The 17033-nt window shown below is 42.2% G+C and overlaps 1 protein-coding gene across 3 annotated transcripts in view; it reads right to left on the reverse strand.

Annotated features, from left to right (window-relative positions):
• Positions 1–17033, reverse strand: part of TP53BP2 (tumor protein p53 binding protein 2) — a 53181-nt gene that overhangs the window by 24322 nt on the left and 11826 nt on the right. Inside the window, exons 1-4 of one of the 3 annotated variants that reach the window (XM_041425090.1) lie at positions 14682–14805; positions 8520–8667; positions 2634–2747; positions 1050–1129 (exon numbers count right to left, since the gene is read on the reverse strand). In XM_041425090.1, coding sequence (XP_041281024.1) covers positions 1050–1129; positions 2634–2747; positions 8520–8667 — 342 coding nt within the window. In that variant the 5' untranslated portion in view covers positions 14682–14805. Of the gene's footprint in view, positions 1–649; positions 778–1049; positions 1130–2633; positions 2748–8519; positions 8668–14681; positions 14806–17033 lie in introns of those variants that run through there. The other 2 variants (XM_041425089.1, XM_041425091.1) reach the window with 2 other exon arrangements.

The raw sequence follows: 17033 nt of genomic DNA on the forward strand, positions 1-17033 counted from the left end.
AGTAACTTTGTCTCCTGTTTGATTTATCTCACTCCTTGCAGTTTTTTTTTTTGGAAGGACTGGCTTCTTTATCTGACTCCCACTCTCCCTAATTCTCCTTCTCCAAACCCCAGAGGGTGCCAACAGTATTAGTTAATAGTATTAAACAGTTACATATGGATGAGCAAAGACCATGGGAGCCTGCATTTTAAAAGCATTCACATTAGTCTCAGGCAGGGAGAGGGAGGTGTATTCCCTCATCATCCCCACAAGACAGCTCCCCCAGTGTAACAAGGCCACCAGTGTGAGAGCCATTGTTTATATGAATAATGTTCCCAAACTCTGAAAAACAGATAAGCAGTGCAGCTGACAAACTCTGTGTCCCACACAGGAGCTTGATTCTTGGCAACTACACAGTATTTATACATACATATATACATATATAAACTGCCTTTGTCTCACCCCAGTTCAGGGACCAGAAAGGACTGCAGCTAGTTGACCTCGGCTGGAAGCCAGGTGCCTACCAAGCTGCTCTACCACTCCCCTTCCCAGACAGAGCAGAGAGAATAAGCTGGAAAACACCTCCTAGGTTGAGAAAAGGCAGTTTACTAAAGCAAAGGCAAAAAAGTTTGTTCAAGCAAGCAAGGACAATAATCAGTTTATTCTCTACCTATCAGAGAGCGATGTCCAGCCACTTCCCAGGAAACAGGGCTTCAGCACAGGAAGCAGTTGCTCCAGGAGGCAAACGTTGTAAAATAATAAATGTTCCCCTGTTCCTCCTTCTTGCCTTGGCTTTTGTATCTCAGCTGACGCCACATGCCAGGGAATATCCCTTTGGTCACTTTGGGTCAGCTGGTCTGGTTGTGTCCCCTCCCAGACCCTGCCCACTGCCAGCCCCTTGATGTGGGGGGAATGTTGAGACAGTGCTGATGCTGTGTCAGCCCTGCTCAGCAGTAGCCAAAACTCTGGAGTGTTATCAGCACCCTTCTGGCTGCCAATGCAAAGCACAGCACTGGGAGGGCTGCTGTGGGAAAATGACCTCCAGCTCAGCCATTGCATCCAGCACTTACCCCATTCTCTATTCTTCGATCACCAGGCACTTTGACACCATTTCTTTTGAAGGCTGGATCTTGAGACCTTTGTCCAGTCCCTAGACAGAAACAGCCAAAGATTGGAAGGTAACATAAGATTTTTCTTATCCTTTTAGACATAGCTTTCAGTACAAAAGGAGAATCAGAATAATCATTATAGTGTAGAATCTAAACACTGTTCATATGTGTTTACAACCAAGATGAAGTGATGACACAACACATTTTCTGAAAAGATTTCTGTTCAACGTCAACTTTTAAAGTATAGTTCTGTTCAAAAATACAGACAACCAAAAACAGCTTAACCAACAGTAGGCTATTCCAGTATTTATCCTGTGGCAAACAGGCAGTCAGCCCCTTCTAAAGGTGCATTATAGATGCACAGTTTAAAAAGAACATTTTTTTCTTCTTCCTGGCAGTCATTGTGTCAGTAAAGCTGCTGCTTAACTAGAACCCTACTTTATTCCCATCAAATTATGTGCCAATAGTGCTCAGATGCCCAGTACCAATCTCACTGATTTCCCTGTGGAACATAAATAAGCGTACTACAGGACAAAGCCATGCCTGTTACTTTCTTGCCCATTTGATTCTTATTTCAAGACCCTATTTTTGTGAGACTAACTCAGAGTTCAAATACATTGCTTAGCAATGCTGTGGCCAATAAAATGACAATAATCATAATACTACAAGGACCCTGGACTTGAAAAAATATATTTTGACAACTAAACTGCTCTGTAAGATCCTCAGCAGGTAGAAACGGCACAGCTTTAGCTTTTCATGCACTCATTCTATCACCAGTACACATTTCAAATATTGAGATACAGTCAGACATCTCAAATATGCTGGGTACAATGCCACTTAACAAATTCAGTATTTCCAACACTGAGGAATATTACCAAGGATAAAAACAGAAAAGGGGGAGGAAGAAGAATCTGGCAGATTGATTTAAAGGTAAAAGTGAAAGATTTTTCTGAAGAGATGAATGTGGGATACACACAAAACTCCTGAAAAGCTGAAAGTAACTTCCTTTACAGGTTTCACATTTCAATTTACAATGAGAATTATATTCTCAGAGAACTTCATCAGGCAGTTCACTTAACGTTATTCCTAAAACTAACACAAATGTGTAGGAGAAACTTTGAAGAGCTCTATCTTTGCCCAGTATGCCAAGTTTATCACCCTGGTAAAGTATTATCCAGGTGAATAATCACCCAAATCACAGAGTACATTACTGGGCAACAGTTTGGTTACTATATCCAAAAAAGATCACCACAGATTTCAAGACATTTTGCTGGAGGAATATATTTAACAAAGTATGCCCTTGGATGCTTTGGTGATAACCAGCTCTAGAAAACCTGCAGAAATTTCAACTGGGATTTACTATTCCCAGATACAGCAAGGAAAGTTGAAGCCTTTACAAAGACTAGCCAATAGTCAGACAAAAAAAAAAAGGCTGTAACACCTACTGGCTATGAACATTAATAGATAACACACACGAGCTGTTTCCTTAACCTTGAAGAATGAAACAGAACTTGAACAGATGAACCAGCTGAGATCAAGACCTACCAGCTTCCCGGCAGGGAGAGCGTTCATGGCGGAGAAAGAAACGCACCTCGCTCCTCTGCATTCCAAACCTCTGCAGAATATCCAGCATCCGTTCATTATCGGCTATGGGGCGCTCTGAAAAGGTAAAAAACAGTGAACTGCTACATCCCACCATAGCTTGGGCCCACAGCAAACCAAAAATATCTGTCCATCTTTCACCTGAACACTGTGAGTGCACAGGTGCAGTGAGTGCACACAACACTTGCCCTCATCCAAGGAATTTCTACTTTTCTCTTAGGAGAAAAGCCACTGCATCGCTCCTTGCTTCTGAAACTAAACCAACACCTCTGAATAGCAGCCCTGGAAAAGTCCATCCCTGAAGGGAAAAGCTGAGGCACAGCTCAAACAGGGAATTTAGAGCTTTCAGTTCTAGTGCCCTCATTTTCTATGTGCACATCACCTTACCCACTCACCAGCCCAGGAAATGTGCTGTTGTACCTCAGACAAACTCATCCCTCAGTCACCCCCACCCCCCCCTCAAGGGCACTGCTGCCACCATTCCTGCAGGGACTCATTTACTTCCTAATTCCAAGGAGAATGAAGAGAGATGCAAAGATAAACTCTCAGGGAAGAGGAATTCTTCTCTTAACGCTGGATGGCAGCCCTGGCATTCAAGCTCAGGCAGGAGCACTCAGCAGCCTGGAGAGGCTCCCTGGCAGAACCCAGCGGGCCTGATCCTCGGCGTGCCAGCACAGCTCCTGTCACTTCAAGTGTTCTCCCACAGCTCCTGTCAGACACAGATCCAGCTCATTGTCCTGGACAGCAAATTTCACCAACTTCACACGAGATGCATTTTGAAAGCCCTACTTCTGATAAACCTTGAAAAGCTGAACTGCTTTGGATTCACCGCTCAAAGTTAAAAAAGGATCAGACAGTGAAAAGTGAGCCCAGTAAGAACTTGCCACTTCCTTTCAAATAATTGTGATGAAAAAGTTACATGCACAAATTCCACTGAATTTCTTTTCCTGCTTTTATCCCCAAGATCAGGATTCAGTCATATAAGTAATTTTTAAGCCTTACTTGATGCCTTTTGATAATAGAAAAACCCAGTGTGAGTCTAAATCTACTACTCCTCCCTTTCTGTATTACCATTCTTTAAAAATTTACATATATCACAAACAGGCATTCAGAACCAGAATATAACCAGAATTTCTTATTGGCCTCTAAATCTTTACATAAAAGCAGCTTCTTTTGTTATTCTAGATGTTTTACCATCCATTTTTCTGCCTATTTTAAACGTGATGGCAACAGTGTGGTCAATATATCACAGTAGTGAATTTACATAGCCAGGATACTCTCACAGTATTTTCTAACAGCACTGGGGCTCATGATCATGTTGGACCCATTTGTGCTGGATGCCAGACAAGCAGAAGATATTGTTCCTGGCCTGAGAAATAAGGCAAGCAGACAAAGAATGAAATTAAATATCACCATTTTTGCACCAGTTTCATTTTTCCTGACGTTGCTTTTGTTGGCAGTTTCCTTTCATTTTTTTAAGCAAGGGGAGGGGAAAGATAGAAAAAAGAAATTAGAGTAATTCATTCATATTCAATAAAGTCTTTCAAAAAGTCACTGTCTTAATATGAAATCATCTTTTCAGCAGGAAAAATTGTTGGCATTAAGTATAAATGTTTTCAGTTCCATTAAAAAAAGGAGCTGCTAACATGTTTTCAGTATGTGAAAAGCTCTTTTCAACATAAAAGTGCTTCTTTAAATGAAAATGCTGCAGCTGTGCTCAAGCAATCTAGGAAGGAGAATTTCTGGAGTCACTGTCAAAAGAGATTAGCTTTACAGAATAAGCAAGTAGGTCACTGTTACAGAAAAGCCGTCTCTTGGCGGTTACTTGTCTAGACAGCGAAAAACGTTCCTCATCTGCTAAACCTTAATTCAAGGAAAAAAGGGAAAAAACACAACAACAACGAAAAAAAATCAACAGTACCACTGGCAGATTTTTGTCTTGAAGGCTATACAGCAGAGGCAGTTTTCCAGCAGCTCAGCAATACTTCAGCTGAAACTCTATAATCAAGGGAGATGCCCTTTACACAAGGATTCTGTCAATACCACTCTCTGACTCCAAAGGAAGGTCAAAGAGATTTTCAAATACCAAACAAATGTACATTTGGAAAGCTCAAGAAGAATGGACAATCAGTTTTCTTTTTTTTTTTCTTCTATCTCTCTCATAGAGATAAAAAAAGAGATCTTTATACATGCACTCCTTTTGACTGCTTTCCACAGCATGCAAGGTAACTGCCTAACAGAATTCTGACAATAATAGGAAGAACAAGAAATTTTGCCTTGATATTCACCAAATTTCAAGAAAAACTAGGAGGACAGGGAGAGCAGTAAACTTGCCCACTTCATGGAGCAAAGTGCCTCAAGCACACTTGCAGCAATCTTTCATAGTAGGCTTAATAGGACCTGACAATAGAAGCTAAAATTCCTGAGCAAGTGTCAGAAAAAGAAAGAAACAAGTGATGTAAGAAGGATCCCAGTAATTGAAGTCTGAGAAGTCATTTTCCAACACAAATCTTTTGTTTCTATCCCCAGAGGTTAGCTGTCCTGCACCATGTTTGTTTTAAAGCAGTTGAATTTGTTCAGTGTAATATGCAAACAAAACAGAAATCGTGGCTAATCCTGGCAGAACAAGATGGAAAACTTTGCTGACATAGAAAATGAGATTAGCAGAAAGCTAAAAGTATTTCTCTCCTGCGCTGCCTCCTCCCGTTGCCAAAAAAAATCCAGAATATATATGAAAACATCTTGCAACTGCTCGTTGCTGGATGCTACACAGATGCTTAAGACATATTTTATCCAAAGCTACATGCGTGAATCCAGGTCTCAAATCTTTTAATGCTATTGAGATAAATGTATTTTTATTAACAAGTACACTTGGGAACTGCATTTGGAACAACAAGCAGTATTTGATCCAGCAAGGCCAACTGCTGAGCCCTGCCCTTGGGTCACAACAACCCCAAACAGTGCTACTGGCTGGGGGCAGAGTGGCTGGGAAGCTGCCCAGTGGAAAAGGGCCTGGGGGAGCTGGTCAACAGCAGCTGAACACGAGCCAGCACGTCCAAGCAGGCCACTGACATCCCGGCCTGTGCCCTGATGATGAGGGCAGCAGGAGCAGGGCAGGATTGCCCCCTGTGCTCAGCACTGCTGAGGCCACACCTCGAGGGCTGGGTCCAGTTCTGGGCTGGCACTGCAAGAAGGACAGTGCTGGAGAGAGTCCAGAGAAGGGTCATTGTGGTATCCACATTCTCTGGAAAATTCCCTTCTCCCAGGATTTGTTCCTGGGAAGCTGAGAAGCCTCAGAGAAAAGAAAAACAATTATTATCTCATTTGCTTCTCCCGTGTTTTGCTCCTTTGAAACGTGTTTGAAGATTGTTTACCCATAAGTGATTGTTTCATTTAATTCTAGTGTGAGTTGTTTTCACTCATTGGCCAATCAGGGCCAAGCTGTGTTGAGACTCTGAAAAAAGTCAGGAGTTTTCATTATTATCTTTTTAACACTGAGTAAATACCCTTTCTGTATTCTTTAGTATAGTTTAGTATTCTTTAATATAATACAGTATTATAAAGTAATAAATTAGCCTTCTGAGAACATGGAGTCAAATTCATCATTCCTCCCTACAGCAGGAATCCCTGCAAATACAATAGGCCATGGAGCTGAGGAAGGGTCTGGAGGATGAGTCTGATGAGGAGCAGCTGAGGTTGAGCCTGGAGAAGAGAAGGCTCAGGAGAGACCTTATCACTCTACAACTCCCTGACAGGAGCCTGCAGCCAGGTGGGGGTCGGTCTCTTCTCCCAGGTAACAAGTGACAGAACAAGAGGAGACAGCCTCAAACTGCACCAGGGGAGGTTAAGGTTGGACACCAGGAAGAATTTCTTCACTTGAAGGTTGGTTAAGCATTTGAACAGGCTTCCCAGGGAGGTGGTGGAGTCACCACCCCTGGAAATGTTCAAGAGACAACTGGACAGAGCACTTAGTGCCATGATCTAGTTGGCACGGTGGTGTTCGGGCAAAGGCTGGGATGGCTCAATGATCTTGTCAAGATTTTCACTGTAAAAATGGACAAAACCTTTTTTGTCTTAGATGTCTGTTCTTGTGTGCCTCATGAGGTCTCTGCAAAGACTAATCTCAGAAAAAATTCTCTGCTGCATTTTGTATTTCTATATCCAGATTATTTTCTTACACCTCCCTGACTAGCACAGAGGCTGACAATTTGATGGTATAAATAAAACACTACACACTTTATTGTCCCACTCACACAGAAATTCACTTTCCAGCTTAATCAGAACATTTGGGCACCAAGTACTGGCAGACTTCACTTGCCTCTTCCTACAGGTGCTCTCCTTTGACTTCAGCACAATCTCGCTGCCGTTTATAGCAAATGCTACATCATCATCTCAAAAGCCAAGCAAGAACCCAGGTTCAGGAAACATGAGAGGAGCTGCCCATTCTAGCACAGCCCCAACTTCAGTACCAACAGGAGAACCCTGTCACTCGCCACAACCACTTGTGCTCTTTAACAGGGTGTGGGCATTAAGGCTAACTATAAATTCAGTCGTTTTACCTAAACCTTTATTTTACTTCTCTTTCACTGTGGACTTCAGTATTGTGTTGATTTAAAGATGTACAATTCAAATACATTCCTACAAGATCTCTTTCCACGATGAATTGTTGATTTTATTTTTATTATCATTGATGAAGCAAAGCTCCTTTATTTCTAAGGAGAAGAAAAAAAATCTGCTCCGTTTTTTAGACTTAGAAATATTAGAAACATTACATCTCTGTCAGAAGCAAGTAAATATCAAGAGACAACTCAGGTATCTCATAGCATTAAACAAACATCCACCTCACCAAAGACTTCTTTTAACAGATGTGATCCTGAGATAACAGCAGAGGAAGACAGAAATACAAGCCCTTATCATCTGATTCTTTTATAATCTTGTTGAAGCATCTCAAAAAGGTTGGCTTAGACATAGTTATTTTTCATTACTCAAAATCCTGCCAGGGATTCATCTATCTTATGCCTCTGGATGGCTCCCAGTATCCAATGAGTACCATGGAGACAGGAGATAGCCCAGAGCCCTTTCCCATTTAAGCCATGAGACATTAGTAATATTTTAGCTTTTATTTGTTGATATATTCTCCTGTTCCAATGGAGCACAGCAAGTTTGGGAGTTTTGAACTCCCAAGATCACAAGAACATAGAAAAATAAAAAAAAGTTAGAATGAGCCACATGCACAAACCCCTTTTCCAGGGGCTTGAAAGGACAGTCAGAAGTAGCTTCTCCATCCCCCTGTCACCCACTTTCTTTAGAGCACTTTACACCAGGCAACTCCCACTACTTCTGCTAACACACTCCTTCCCATCCACACTCAAGGCAATTGGTAACACTGAAGGTGTCATCAGAAAAAGAAAAATTTATTTTGCCATTGCAAGTGAAAATGGCTGTGGGGTTTGTTAAATTATTTTGAACTAGTCACAGAACTACCAATACTCAGTACCTCAAAACCTCCACAAAGGCTGCTGGGATCCCTGTGGGGAGGAGGAGGAAGAGAAAAACACTCTCTCACACCCCTCAGACTCATCTGAGTCACAGAAGGGCTGCACAGACACAGAAACATCTGCATGTTCAAGTTCCCTTTTGCTTTTCACTCCGTTTTGCACGTGGGAGCCTTCTTGCAGGTGGGTTATCACACAGCCAGTCTGATGAAGAAACCACTGAAATGGTAATGCAGAAACTCTCTGGACAGGATCCCTTCTGTCAGGTCTCCATGTGCTACCTTCTCAGGAGCAGAGAACGCCCAGCAGTTCACCAGCTGCCAGCCTGACCTACCTGAGCCACACCACACCTCAGCCAGGTGGCACTCGCTCTCCCCAGGCTCCTTGCACAGCTCCACCACATCCCTGCAGGTTGTCTCGGGGGTGACTGGCACCTCTGTGAAGTGCTGCTCGTTGTTACTGAGGTACACGGTCAGAAACATCTGCAGGAGACAAAGGCAACAGCACACGGTTACTTTCCAACACAAAGGCAGGCTGCACCTTGGAGCCACAGCCTGCTGTTAAATGCATTCTTTCCCACACAGATAACATCTTATCAACTACAATGGGTACAATTTTCTAAACAACCCCGAATTTCTTTAAGGTATAAGCAAGAGAGGTGCTGCAGAAGTAATCCCCTGCTCAACTAAATTACATTGCTGGAGGATTACTCAGGTTTAAATCTGGATCTGGGGCTCCTTCCTTCCCTCTTCCGGTGACCTGTCAGAACTCCTCCCACATTACTAGGTGTGTATGTATCCCGCAATCATTTGAGACAGCAGGAGAAACAGTCAACTAGAGTTCAGCAGGAGTGAAAAACAATGGTAATTACATCTGGTATAAGAAAACACCAGAGTTTACCACATAGGTAGCATCTATTCCTTCCACAGAGGTAGTGGAGTGGAAACACAATTTGCACTTCTGTAACATATTTCATAGAAAGGTTCCTAGAAACACAAGTCACCTTGCTGTGCTTAGCCTTAGCCTGAATACAAGGTCACCCCCAACCCCATTTCCAGGAAATCAAGGATATTTTACTTGGCTTCCTCTTCACAGCTGGAGAAGGCTCCTTGATCTTTGGTTTTTCTGTTTATACACACCACACAGAAGTTCTTGCTCGTGTCTTTCCTGCCACAACTACTAAACGAGCATTCTAAAAAGTTAGCTGCCATATTTGATAGAAAATGTTGATGATTACTGCCTCTGAGCACCATCTAACTACATGCCATTAATATTAAACTGCTACCAAAGTCTAGCTGCTAGCTAAAAACTAATGTCAATTCTCTTGAGCCCCATTATCAACCTCAGTCTCAAGTGGCTGTTAGTTACATGGTCTCCAGCAAGGCAGAAATCAGTCAAGTATCTCCACAAAGCAATTTCTTATCTCCACTAAGCATTTCAAGCAACAGCAACCTATACAGTTCAGGATTTTTCATACAGATGGAAAAGGTGCTTTCTCAAGAAAAGACACAAATCCTTGCCTGTCCTCATTTCTAAAGGGTGAAGGGGGTATACACCCTTAGGAGCAACAGTTCAGAAGGCCAAAGAGGAGGAAAAGGAGGCCAAATCAAACAAGGGGGGAGAGGTATAAAAACCCTTCTAAATAAATTTAAATAACCATTTTTAAAAAGTAACAAAACCATTACCACATGCACTGTTTTTGTGATTTTGTGTAAATACTATGGAATTAGAGGTTTTTATGCCTTTGCAAGGAGAAATTTAGCCCCATCTGTTTCACAGCTTTAGGAATTCGCTGTTGGGGATTCTCAGGGAACACAACCATGCACATGCACATTCCTGATGTCTCCAAAGCCTTTCCAGGGCTCTTTTGAGTGCCAAGATCCCCTTCAACCCTATATGAGAGACTGCCTTTACTCTTTTAAAAGCTTTGACAAAACCACTCCAGACTCTGCACATCTTGTTACACAGACTGCAAGTATGTGGCCCACTTCTGGCAGTGTAAACACTTGCAAACTGTTTTTTGGGCCCTGGCACTACACCAAGAACACAGAATTTCTGACCACTGGTTTTGCCCAGCTCCCCAAGACAAGGGTTTCTGATAAATTCCTGAATACCTTCTACAAATATTTACAGAGAGGAAAAAGCCTGCTGAAAGTGAGCTCAAAACTGCCTGATGGCTACATTCCCCCAACCAACTCCTTGTCACTTTATGAGAGGGGAAAAAACCCCAAGAAATCAACAAGAAAACCAAACAAAAAAGCCAAACTTGGAGCTTGTAAGGAGGGAAACTAGGAGAGAGAATGTGGAGATAGCTAAGATCAGTTTACCACACACTTTTTGTATAGTGAAGATGAGCACAATGGGTTCTGCTGTCGACAGCACAAGGAGGTAGTGACCTAAATTAAGGGACAAAGCTTTCCAAGCAGGAACTCTGACACTTGGCTTTAATCTTTTGTCACAGAACACACTACCTTTCAGATTCAGTGTCTCTGACTCCCTTAGAGAAGCCTGACAGTGAAGGATGTCAGGTGCAGCCAGGTAAGAATATCTCTTAACCACAATTACTGGGGCAGAAAAGTATAAAATAAAAAAGAAGTTCCAAGTAGATTTAGAGAAGTGTTATGTAGGTGTGTAAAACATATCAATCTTTCACATTTAACGCTGTACAACCTTGTATTCAGAACAGGAATGCCATTCAGAAATGGCACAGGCTGTGTGTCTGCAATAACATTTGTTAATTTAAAAGATGAGCTCACAGATGGGAATTAAGAGAAAATTATACAAACCATGGCATTATACACAAAGCAGACCTAATTTGACCCTAGCTGGGCTGTTCACTCTTCAGTGTGCCTGTCTATATCCAGTTGTTAATCCTTACGATTTAGCAATGCAGACAACTACACAGGAAGGATCACGAGCTGCCATTTCCATCCACAATGCTCAGGATAATTACTAATACATTAAGCCAAGAGCACTCAAACCTGCTGTGTGGGGGCCATTGCTGGGACTTGGCAGTGTCTGCATTACCTCTAGCCTACATATTCTAGGAACTAAGGAAAGGAAAAGCAAGCAAACTGCAAATTCCCTAAAAAACATACCTTCAAGTCCTTAGAGTCTAAAGCAACTAAAATGTTATGACACTGATGTTATCTCATCCTGCTTCCCTTCAGCTCCAGGGGCAATGCTGAGATGATCAAGTTCTGCAAGCAGCTGTGCTACTCTCACACCAAACAGTGTCACATTTGTCACCACCACTGCCTGCTCACCTGCAGGGCCTCCTGGGGCACCCTGCTGCCCACCTGGACACACTGGAGCCTAGAGCAAGCTGACCAGAGAGTATCCATCCTCTTCCCAGAGAGGAGTGGGAAAGGTGAAGAAGCCAATGCGAACCAAACGCCTGCTGCGGCTTCTTGGTGCTGCTCATCCCCCTTGGTGGCTGCTGCGGCTGGCACCACCTCCAACTGGGATCCCCAGGACTCACTTCTGCTTCCCTTGGGAATGGTTCAACTGGGACATTCATTAACCGCCCCACCAGTTAGTTTGTATCACTGTTTTATTGCTGTGTGGCAACAAGAAACAAAGGAAATGAGTACTCTCAGGACACTTTGTCCATAGGCTGGAATCCTTACATCCATCTAGAGCACAAAAGTTTCTCGCTCCTCCCTGAAACTGAAGATGTTAAGACAGTTGGATACAAACATCCAGCCATTTCAGAGGAGAAAAAGAAAGCCCAACATGCAAAAACTTCAGTTTCAAACTAGGAATAAATGAAGCACTTGATTTAAAAAAAAAAAAAACAAAAGGAAGACAAATTTCAATCAGACCTTTTTAAAGATAGCATTAAAGCAATTGCTGAAACATCTGACAATTCCATACAGCCTTGGATGAGAGTTTTTTCCTCTAGACTTAACAAAAATTGAGTTTTATGAATGCCCAGCACACACACCAAGCATTTTTTGAACAGGACTCAGATCCCTAAATTAAGGTCTAAACTAAAAGATTGCCCTCCCTTTTCCCAGCCCAAAATCACGCTCATGATAGGTACTGAAAAGCTCTAAAATATAAAGGCACTGCAGCACTTTGGCATACTTTGGGAGAAACCAGGGGTGTTGTGTATCTACTGAAGCAGTTCCTTTTAAAAATCACATCACAGATTTCAGCTGACTCTGCTCCAGCTTAGAAAATAGAAGTTTGCAGTTATGGAGCCACCAAATGAGGCAGTTCGATCGGCTGCACCAAGGACATCAGAGAGAAACCCAAGGTCACAGGAGCTAAAGCAAGGGAGAGTTTTTGCAAGGAATGACTGCAGTGTTTGACTTACAAACAACTGGATGGAAAAGCAGAAAAGCAGAGTACTGAACATAAAGGACCTCGTGTCTCAAAAAAGCTAACACTTAAGTCACAAATGTTTAAAAAATTCACATTGGCGTGAAGTACAACTTTGAGTACCCCCAGCAAGAAATATATCATTTTGCTTCAACTCATATTATTTATGAATGAACTCCAACTACAGCCACTAAGGATCATAACACACCCAGGAACAGGAAGGGAGCTTAGTAAGAAAAGCAACCAAACACAAGGACAGAATAAGGCACAAATTAAATCAAATCATGGGCCATTTCTATCTCTCTTCTGCACATCAAACAGCCTTACCTTTGCCTGCAAATCTGACCTATTCATTGCTGAGCTCATCAACGGGATCATTCCACACAATTACACCAATATTAAATACAAAAGGTCTCAACATCTGCAAATACATTTTCAACTGAAAGTAAAATATTTAAGAATGCCTAGCTCTGCTAAAGTGCTAGGCTATGACCACATTCTATTCTGACTCCTGCTTTGCTGCCACACAACAAAAACTAAAAACAAAATAATTCCTTTTAAAAATCCAAACTCAGAATAAACCACTTCCAAAAACTAACCTGAGCAAACATATGTCTTATAATTCCCATCCATCCAACAAGATATCATTTCACATCAAAGGTCTTGAATCACTCTTCTTGGATCAGAAGGCCCCAATTATTGATTAAAGTGGGGGGAACAGAAATGCAATTTACTTTGCAGCTTTGATGGTGTTTCTGCAAGGATCAGACTTCTCTTATTCCTTAGTTATTATAAAGCTGATGTTACTCATCTTTGGAATTAAAAGGGTGCTAAATTGGATACTTTCTAATTCATACACTAATAGCATTCAAGTATTGAGGTTTCAGATATTCAGAAGAACACTCTTATATGGGGCATGATGTAAATTAAAATACACTTAATTCCTGAAACTACCTGAGTTAAAAGGAACACATTTCCCCCCTTCCCACGTTTCTAGGGAAAGATCTAACTCCTATCACAAAATGTCAGCAATGGGCAACAATCAGCAAAACTCAGTCCCTTATAAAACAAAATCAAGAAGAGAATATATTAAAAAAATAACAACCTAACCCTGTTTTTCAGTATTGTCTGGATTCCTAACTTTATGGAGGCTTCCTGCACAGCATGCACTATACAACACAAACCATGGCATCTATTCACACAGTATTCTTCAGCTTCAAAGCACTTTATGACCAGGAAGTCATGACACAAGCAAGCAGTTTCCTACTTTACAGGCAGGGAAACTGAGGCACACAAGGAGGCTACAGCAGAGCCAATCCCATTATTTGATAGCCAAACAAGCATACTGCCTCTGGAAAATTTGATTCATTTTGTTACTTTGCATCAGAGCTAATAACATCATTCTGTACCACATTCTTTATTTGCTACATTTCAGACTGAAACCTAATCCCTTCAAGCACTCATTACCTGTGTTGAAGGTTTTTATATTTCCATAACACAGCTAAGTAATGGTTTTAGCTTGCATAACAAATTCTCAGCTCTCATTTCTAAGCAGACATTAAAAGTCGTTCTTTTAGGTCTTTTCAAACCTAAACAGTTTCTATGAATTTACATCCTGAACTAAAATGTAATTTTAGAAGCAAGTTTTAGTTAACTGAAAAATTAGCAACATAGAAATTTTAGAATTAATAGATTAACTATCACATTTCAAGTACAGGTGAGAGAAATTTTGCATTTACCCACAGTTTAAACTACTACTAAGTCTTCCCTGATAAATACAAAACCCCTCCACACAAAGAGTTTTAAATTTAAGTCTTGCATCTTACCTAGTGGGAGCAATGATGCTGCACCTCCCCAGATGGCTACAAAGAAATCAGTGGCTAAAACAGATATTTTTGCTGACTTGATGCAACTTTCTAAACAACAGGAGACAGCCTGCACAACAGCACATTTTCCTGTTCTGAGAAGCAGCAGTCAGAGCTGGTGCACAGTTACAGCTCTCCATTCAGTGCAAAGTACACCACAACAACAGAGTAATTCAGTGATTCTTCTGCATGAAGTTCCTCAGACCCTGAAAACCATCCTTTGATAGGCAACATCCTCCCTCATTGTGCCTAAAGATTAAGGTAAGCAAAAGATTAAGGTAAGCAAAAGATAATAATAGACTTACTAGAACATGGGATGACTGCTATCCCTGATCCTTTCCATATTCAGCTGTTCAACAAGGGCTCAACAGAAATGCAGAGTAAAGTTTAGTACTCGCCTCCGGCCACACCCAAACGCACGGAGTTCAGCTCTTGCCATCTCGCCCTCCTACTCCGTTTATTTTGCTCTGGCTTTGGGCCATAAACACGGCAAAGGAAGTTATGATGCAAGGTAGGTGGAGTACAGTAGGAAGCACCATGGGATTGTTCAGATTATTCCCAGTCTATATAAAGCACAGCCCTTTTCCCTTTTCATTGTATCGCAGCAGAAAACAAGACTGAGCCTTTACTCTCAATGGCATGGTAGTTTTTACTTGAAACAATAAGTTTGTTATGCATTTGTATTTTATCTTCAGCAAAAATGTCAATTTTTTCCAGGACTTAAAATACAACATATATCTATGTGCACTTTGAGGAAGGGATGGGGAAAATTAGCTGAAAGCAGCAAAGAGAAAGCTTTTCCCTTTTTTTTTTTCTCCTCCCTCTTATCCTTACTGTGGAGAGAACAAAATGAAAGCCATCTGCTTATGGTATATGCTAGTTCAACTGGGCAAAGGCTGTAGCACAAATGCCACATTACATCTCACTATCAGGCATCTGAATCATCGTGATGGGAATCTGAAGAGCTGCAAGGGAAACCAGTCCAAGTTCTGGCCAAGTATTGTTACTGTCTGAAATTAATGGATGGATGCTTGCTCTCATTCTAATTCATGGACTTCAACCTCAACAACAGAACTCAGCGCTGCAGTTCAGACTTACTAATGAAGAATATGCAATAAGAATTTTCCTGCCAAATCTTGTAGAAAATCATTACCTTAGATTAGCAATTTTGATTTTGTGAAGTCTATCAGGACTGGTAAACACAGGATTCCTGACCTACATCCCCCCTTCTTTCAGCTGAGCATTATGCACCAAGTCTTTCAGAGAGCTTTCCAAACAAAGACCTACTTTGAACCCAAGTTACATTTTCAAACTTGACATTTTTCTTCAGGCATTTTCATATACAAGAAAGCAAAAGTCCTCCCACAAGCCAGACACCAGAAACGTCCATGCAAATAAACCTCACTGTTTTGGATGAACACTCAGCATAGGAGCAACCTAGCTCCCCATTCCTTGGCTGAGCTACCACATATCACACAAGGCAAGAAAATCTCAAACAAAGGTGGTTTTTAAAGCCACCCATACTTTTACACTGCAAGTATCTATTGCAACATCAGCATTTAGTAGGAAAAAAAAAATCTCAAAGTTTGTTGTGGGTTGACCCTGGCTGGATATGCCAGGCTCCCACCAAAGCCTCTCTCATTTCCCTCTGCAAATGAATGAGGGAGACAAAATATAATGAAGGATTCATACATTGAGATAAGAAGCTGGAGATCACTCCCCAAATAATGCCACGGGCAAAACAGATCCAAATTAGGGATATTAATTGGATTTATGATTAAAAAAACTCAGAGCAGGAAAATAAGAAGTACAATATGACCTTTCCCCCACCTTTCCAGCTCTCGCTCTTCCCCCCCAGCAGCAAAGGGACATGGGAACAGGGACTGTGGTCAGTTCATCACATGTTGTTCCTGCTGCTGCTCAGGGAAAGGAGTCCTTCCCCTGCCACAGTGAGGGGTCCCTGGATACAGATCTCTGGTGTGAAGAACTTCTCCAGTGTGAGTCCATCCCAGGGTAACAGTTCTCCACAAGCTTTCAGAGTTCAGTGCTTCAGAAGCACAGCCTGCTCCAGAGTGAGTCTCCACAGAGTCACAGGTCCTACCAGGAAACCTGCTCCAGCATGGGCTCCTCTCTCCACAGGTCTGAAGGTCTTCTCCAGGAGCCTCTTCCACCATGGGCCTCCCACAGGTTCAGAGCCCATTCACAGACTCTTTTGAGGCATCCCCCTGCTCCAGTGGGGGTCTCCTTCAAGGGCTGCAGGTGGATCTCTGCATCCCTATGGATCTCCAAGAGCTGCAGGGGCACAGCTGCCTCACCACAGTCTTCACCACAGGCTGCCAGGGAACCTCACTTCCAGTGCCTGGAGCACCTCCTCCTCTTCCTCCTGAGCTGACTTTTGTGTCTGCAGAGTTGTTTCTCTCACATAGTCTCACTCTGTTCTTCTCCAGCCATAATTACATCTGCACAATATATTTTTTTTTTCCTTCTTCCTAAATATGTTATCCCAGAGGTGCTGCCACCATTTCTGACTGGTCCAGCCCTGGCCGGTGCTGGGTCCATCTTTGAGCTGGCTGGAATTGCCTCTGCTGGACATGGAGGAAGCTTCTGGAAGTTTCTCACAGAAGCCACCCGTGTAGCTCCCCCCTCCCCACCCCCAT

Source organism: Onychostruthus taczanowskii, unplaced genomic scaffold (assembly GCF_017590055.1).
Source record: "Onychostruthus taczanowskii isolate IOZ18803 unplaced genomic scaffold, ASM1759005v1 scaffold87, whole genome shotgun sequence".
NCBI classification, from domain to species: Eukaryota; Metazoa; Chordata; class Aves; order Passeriformes; family Passeridae; genus Onychostruthus; species Onychostruthus taczanowskii.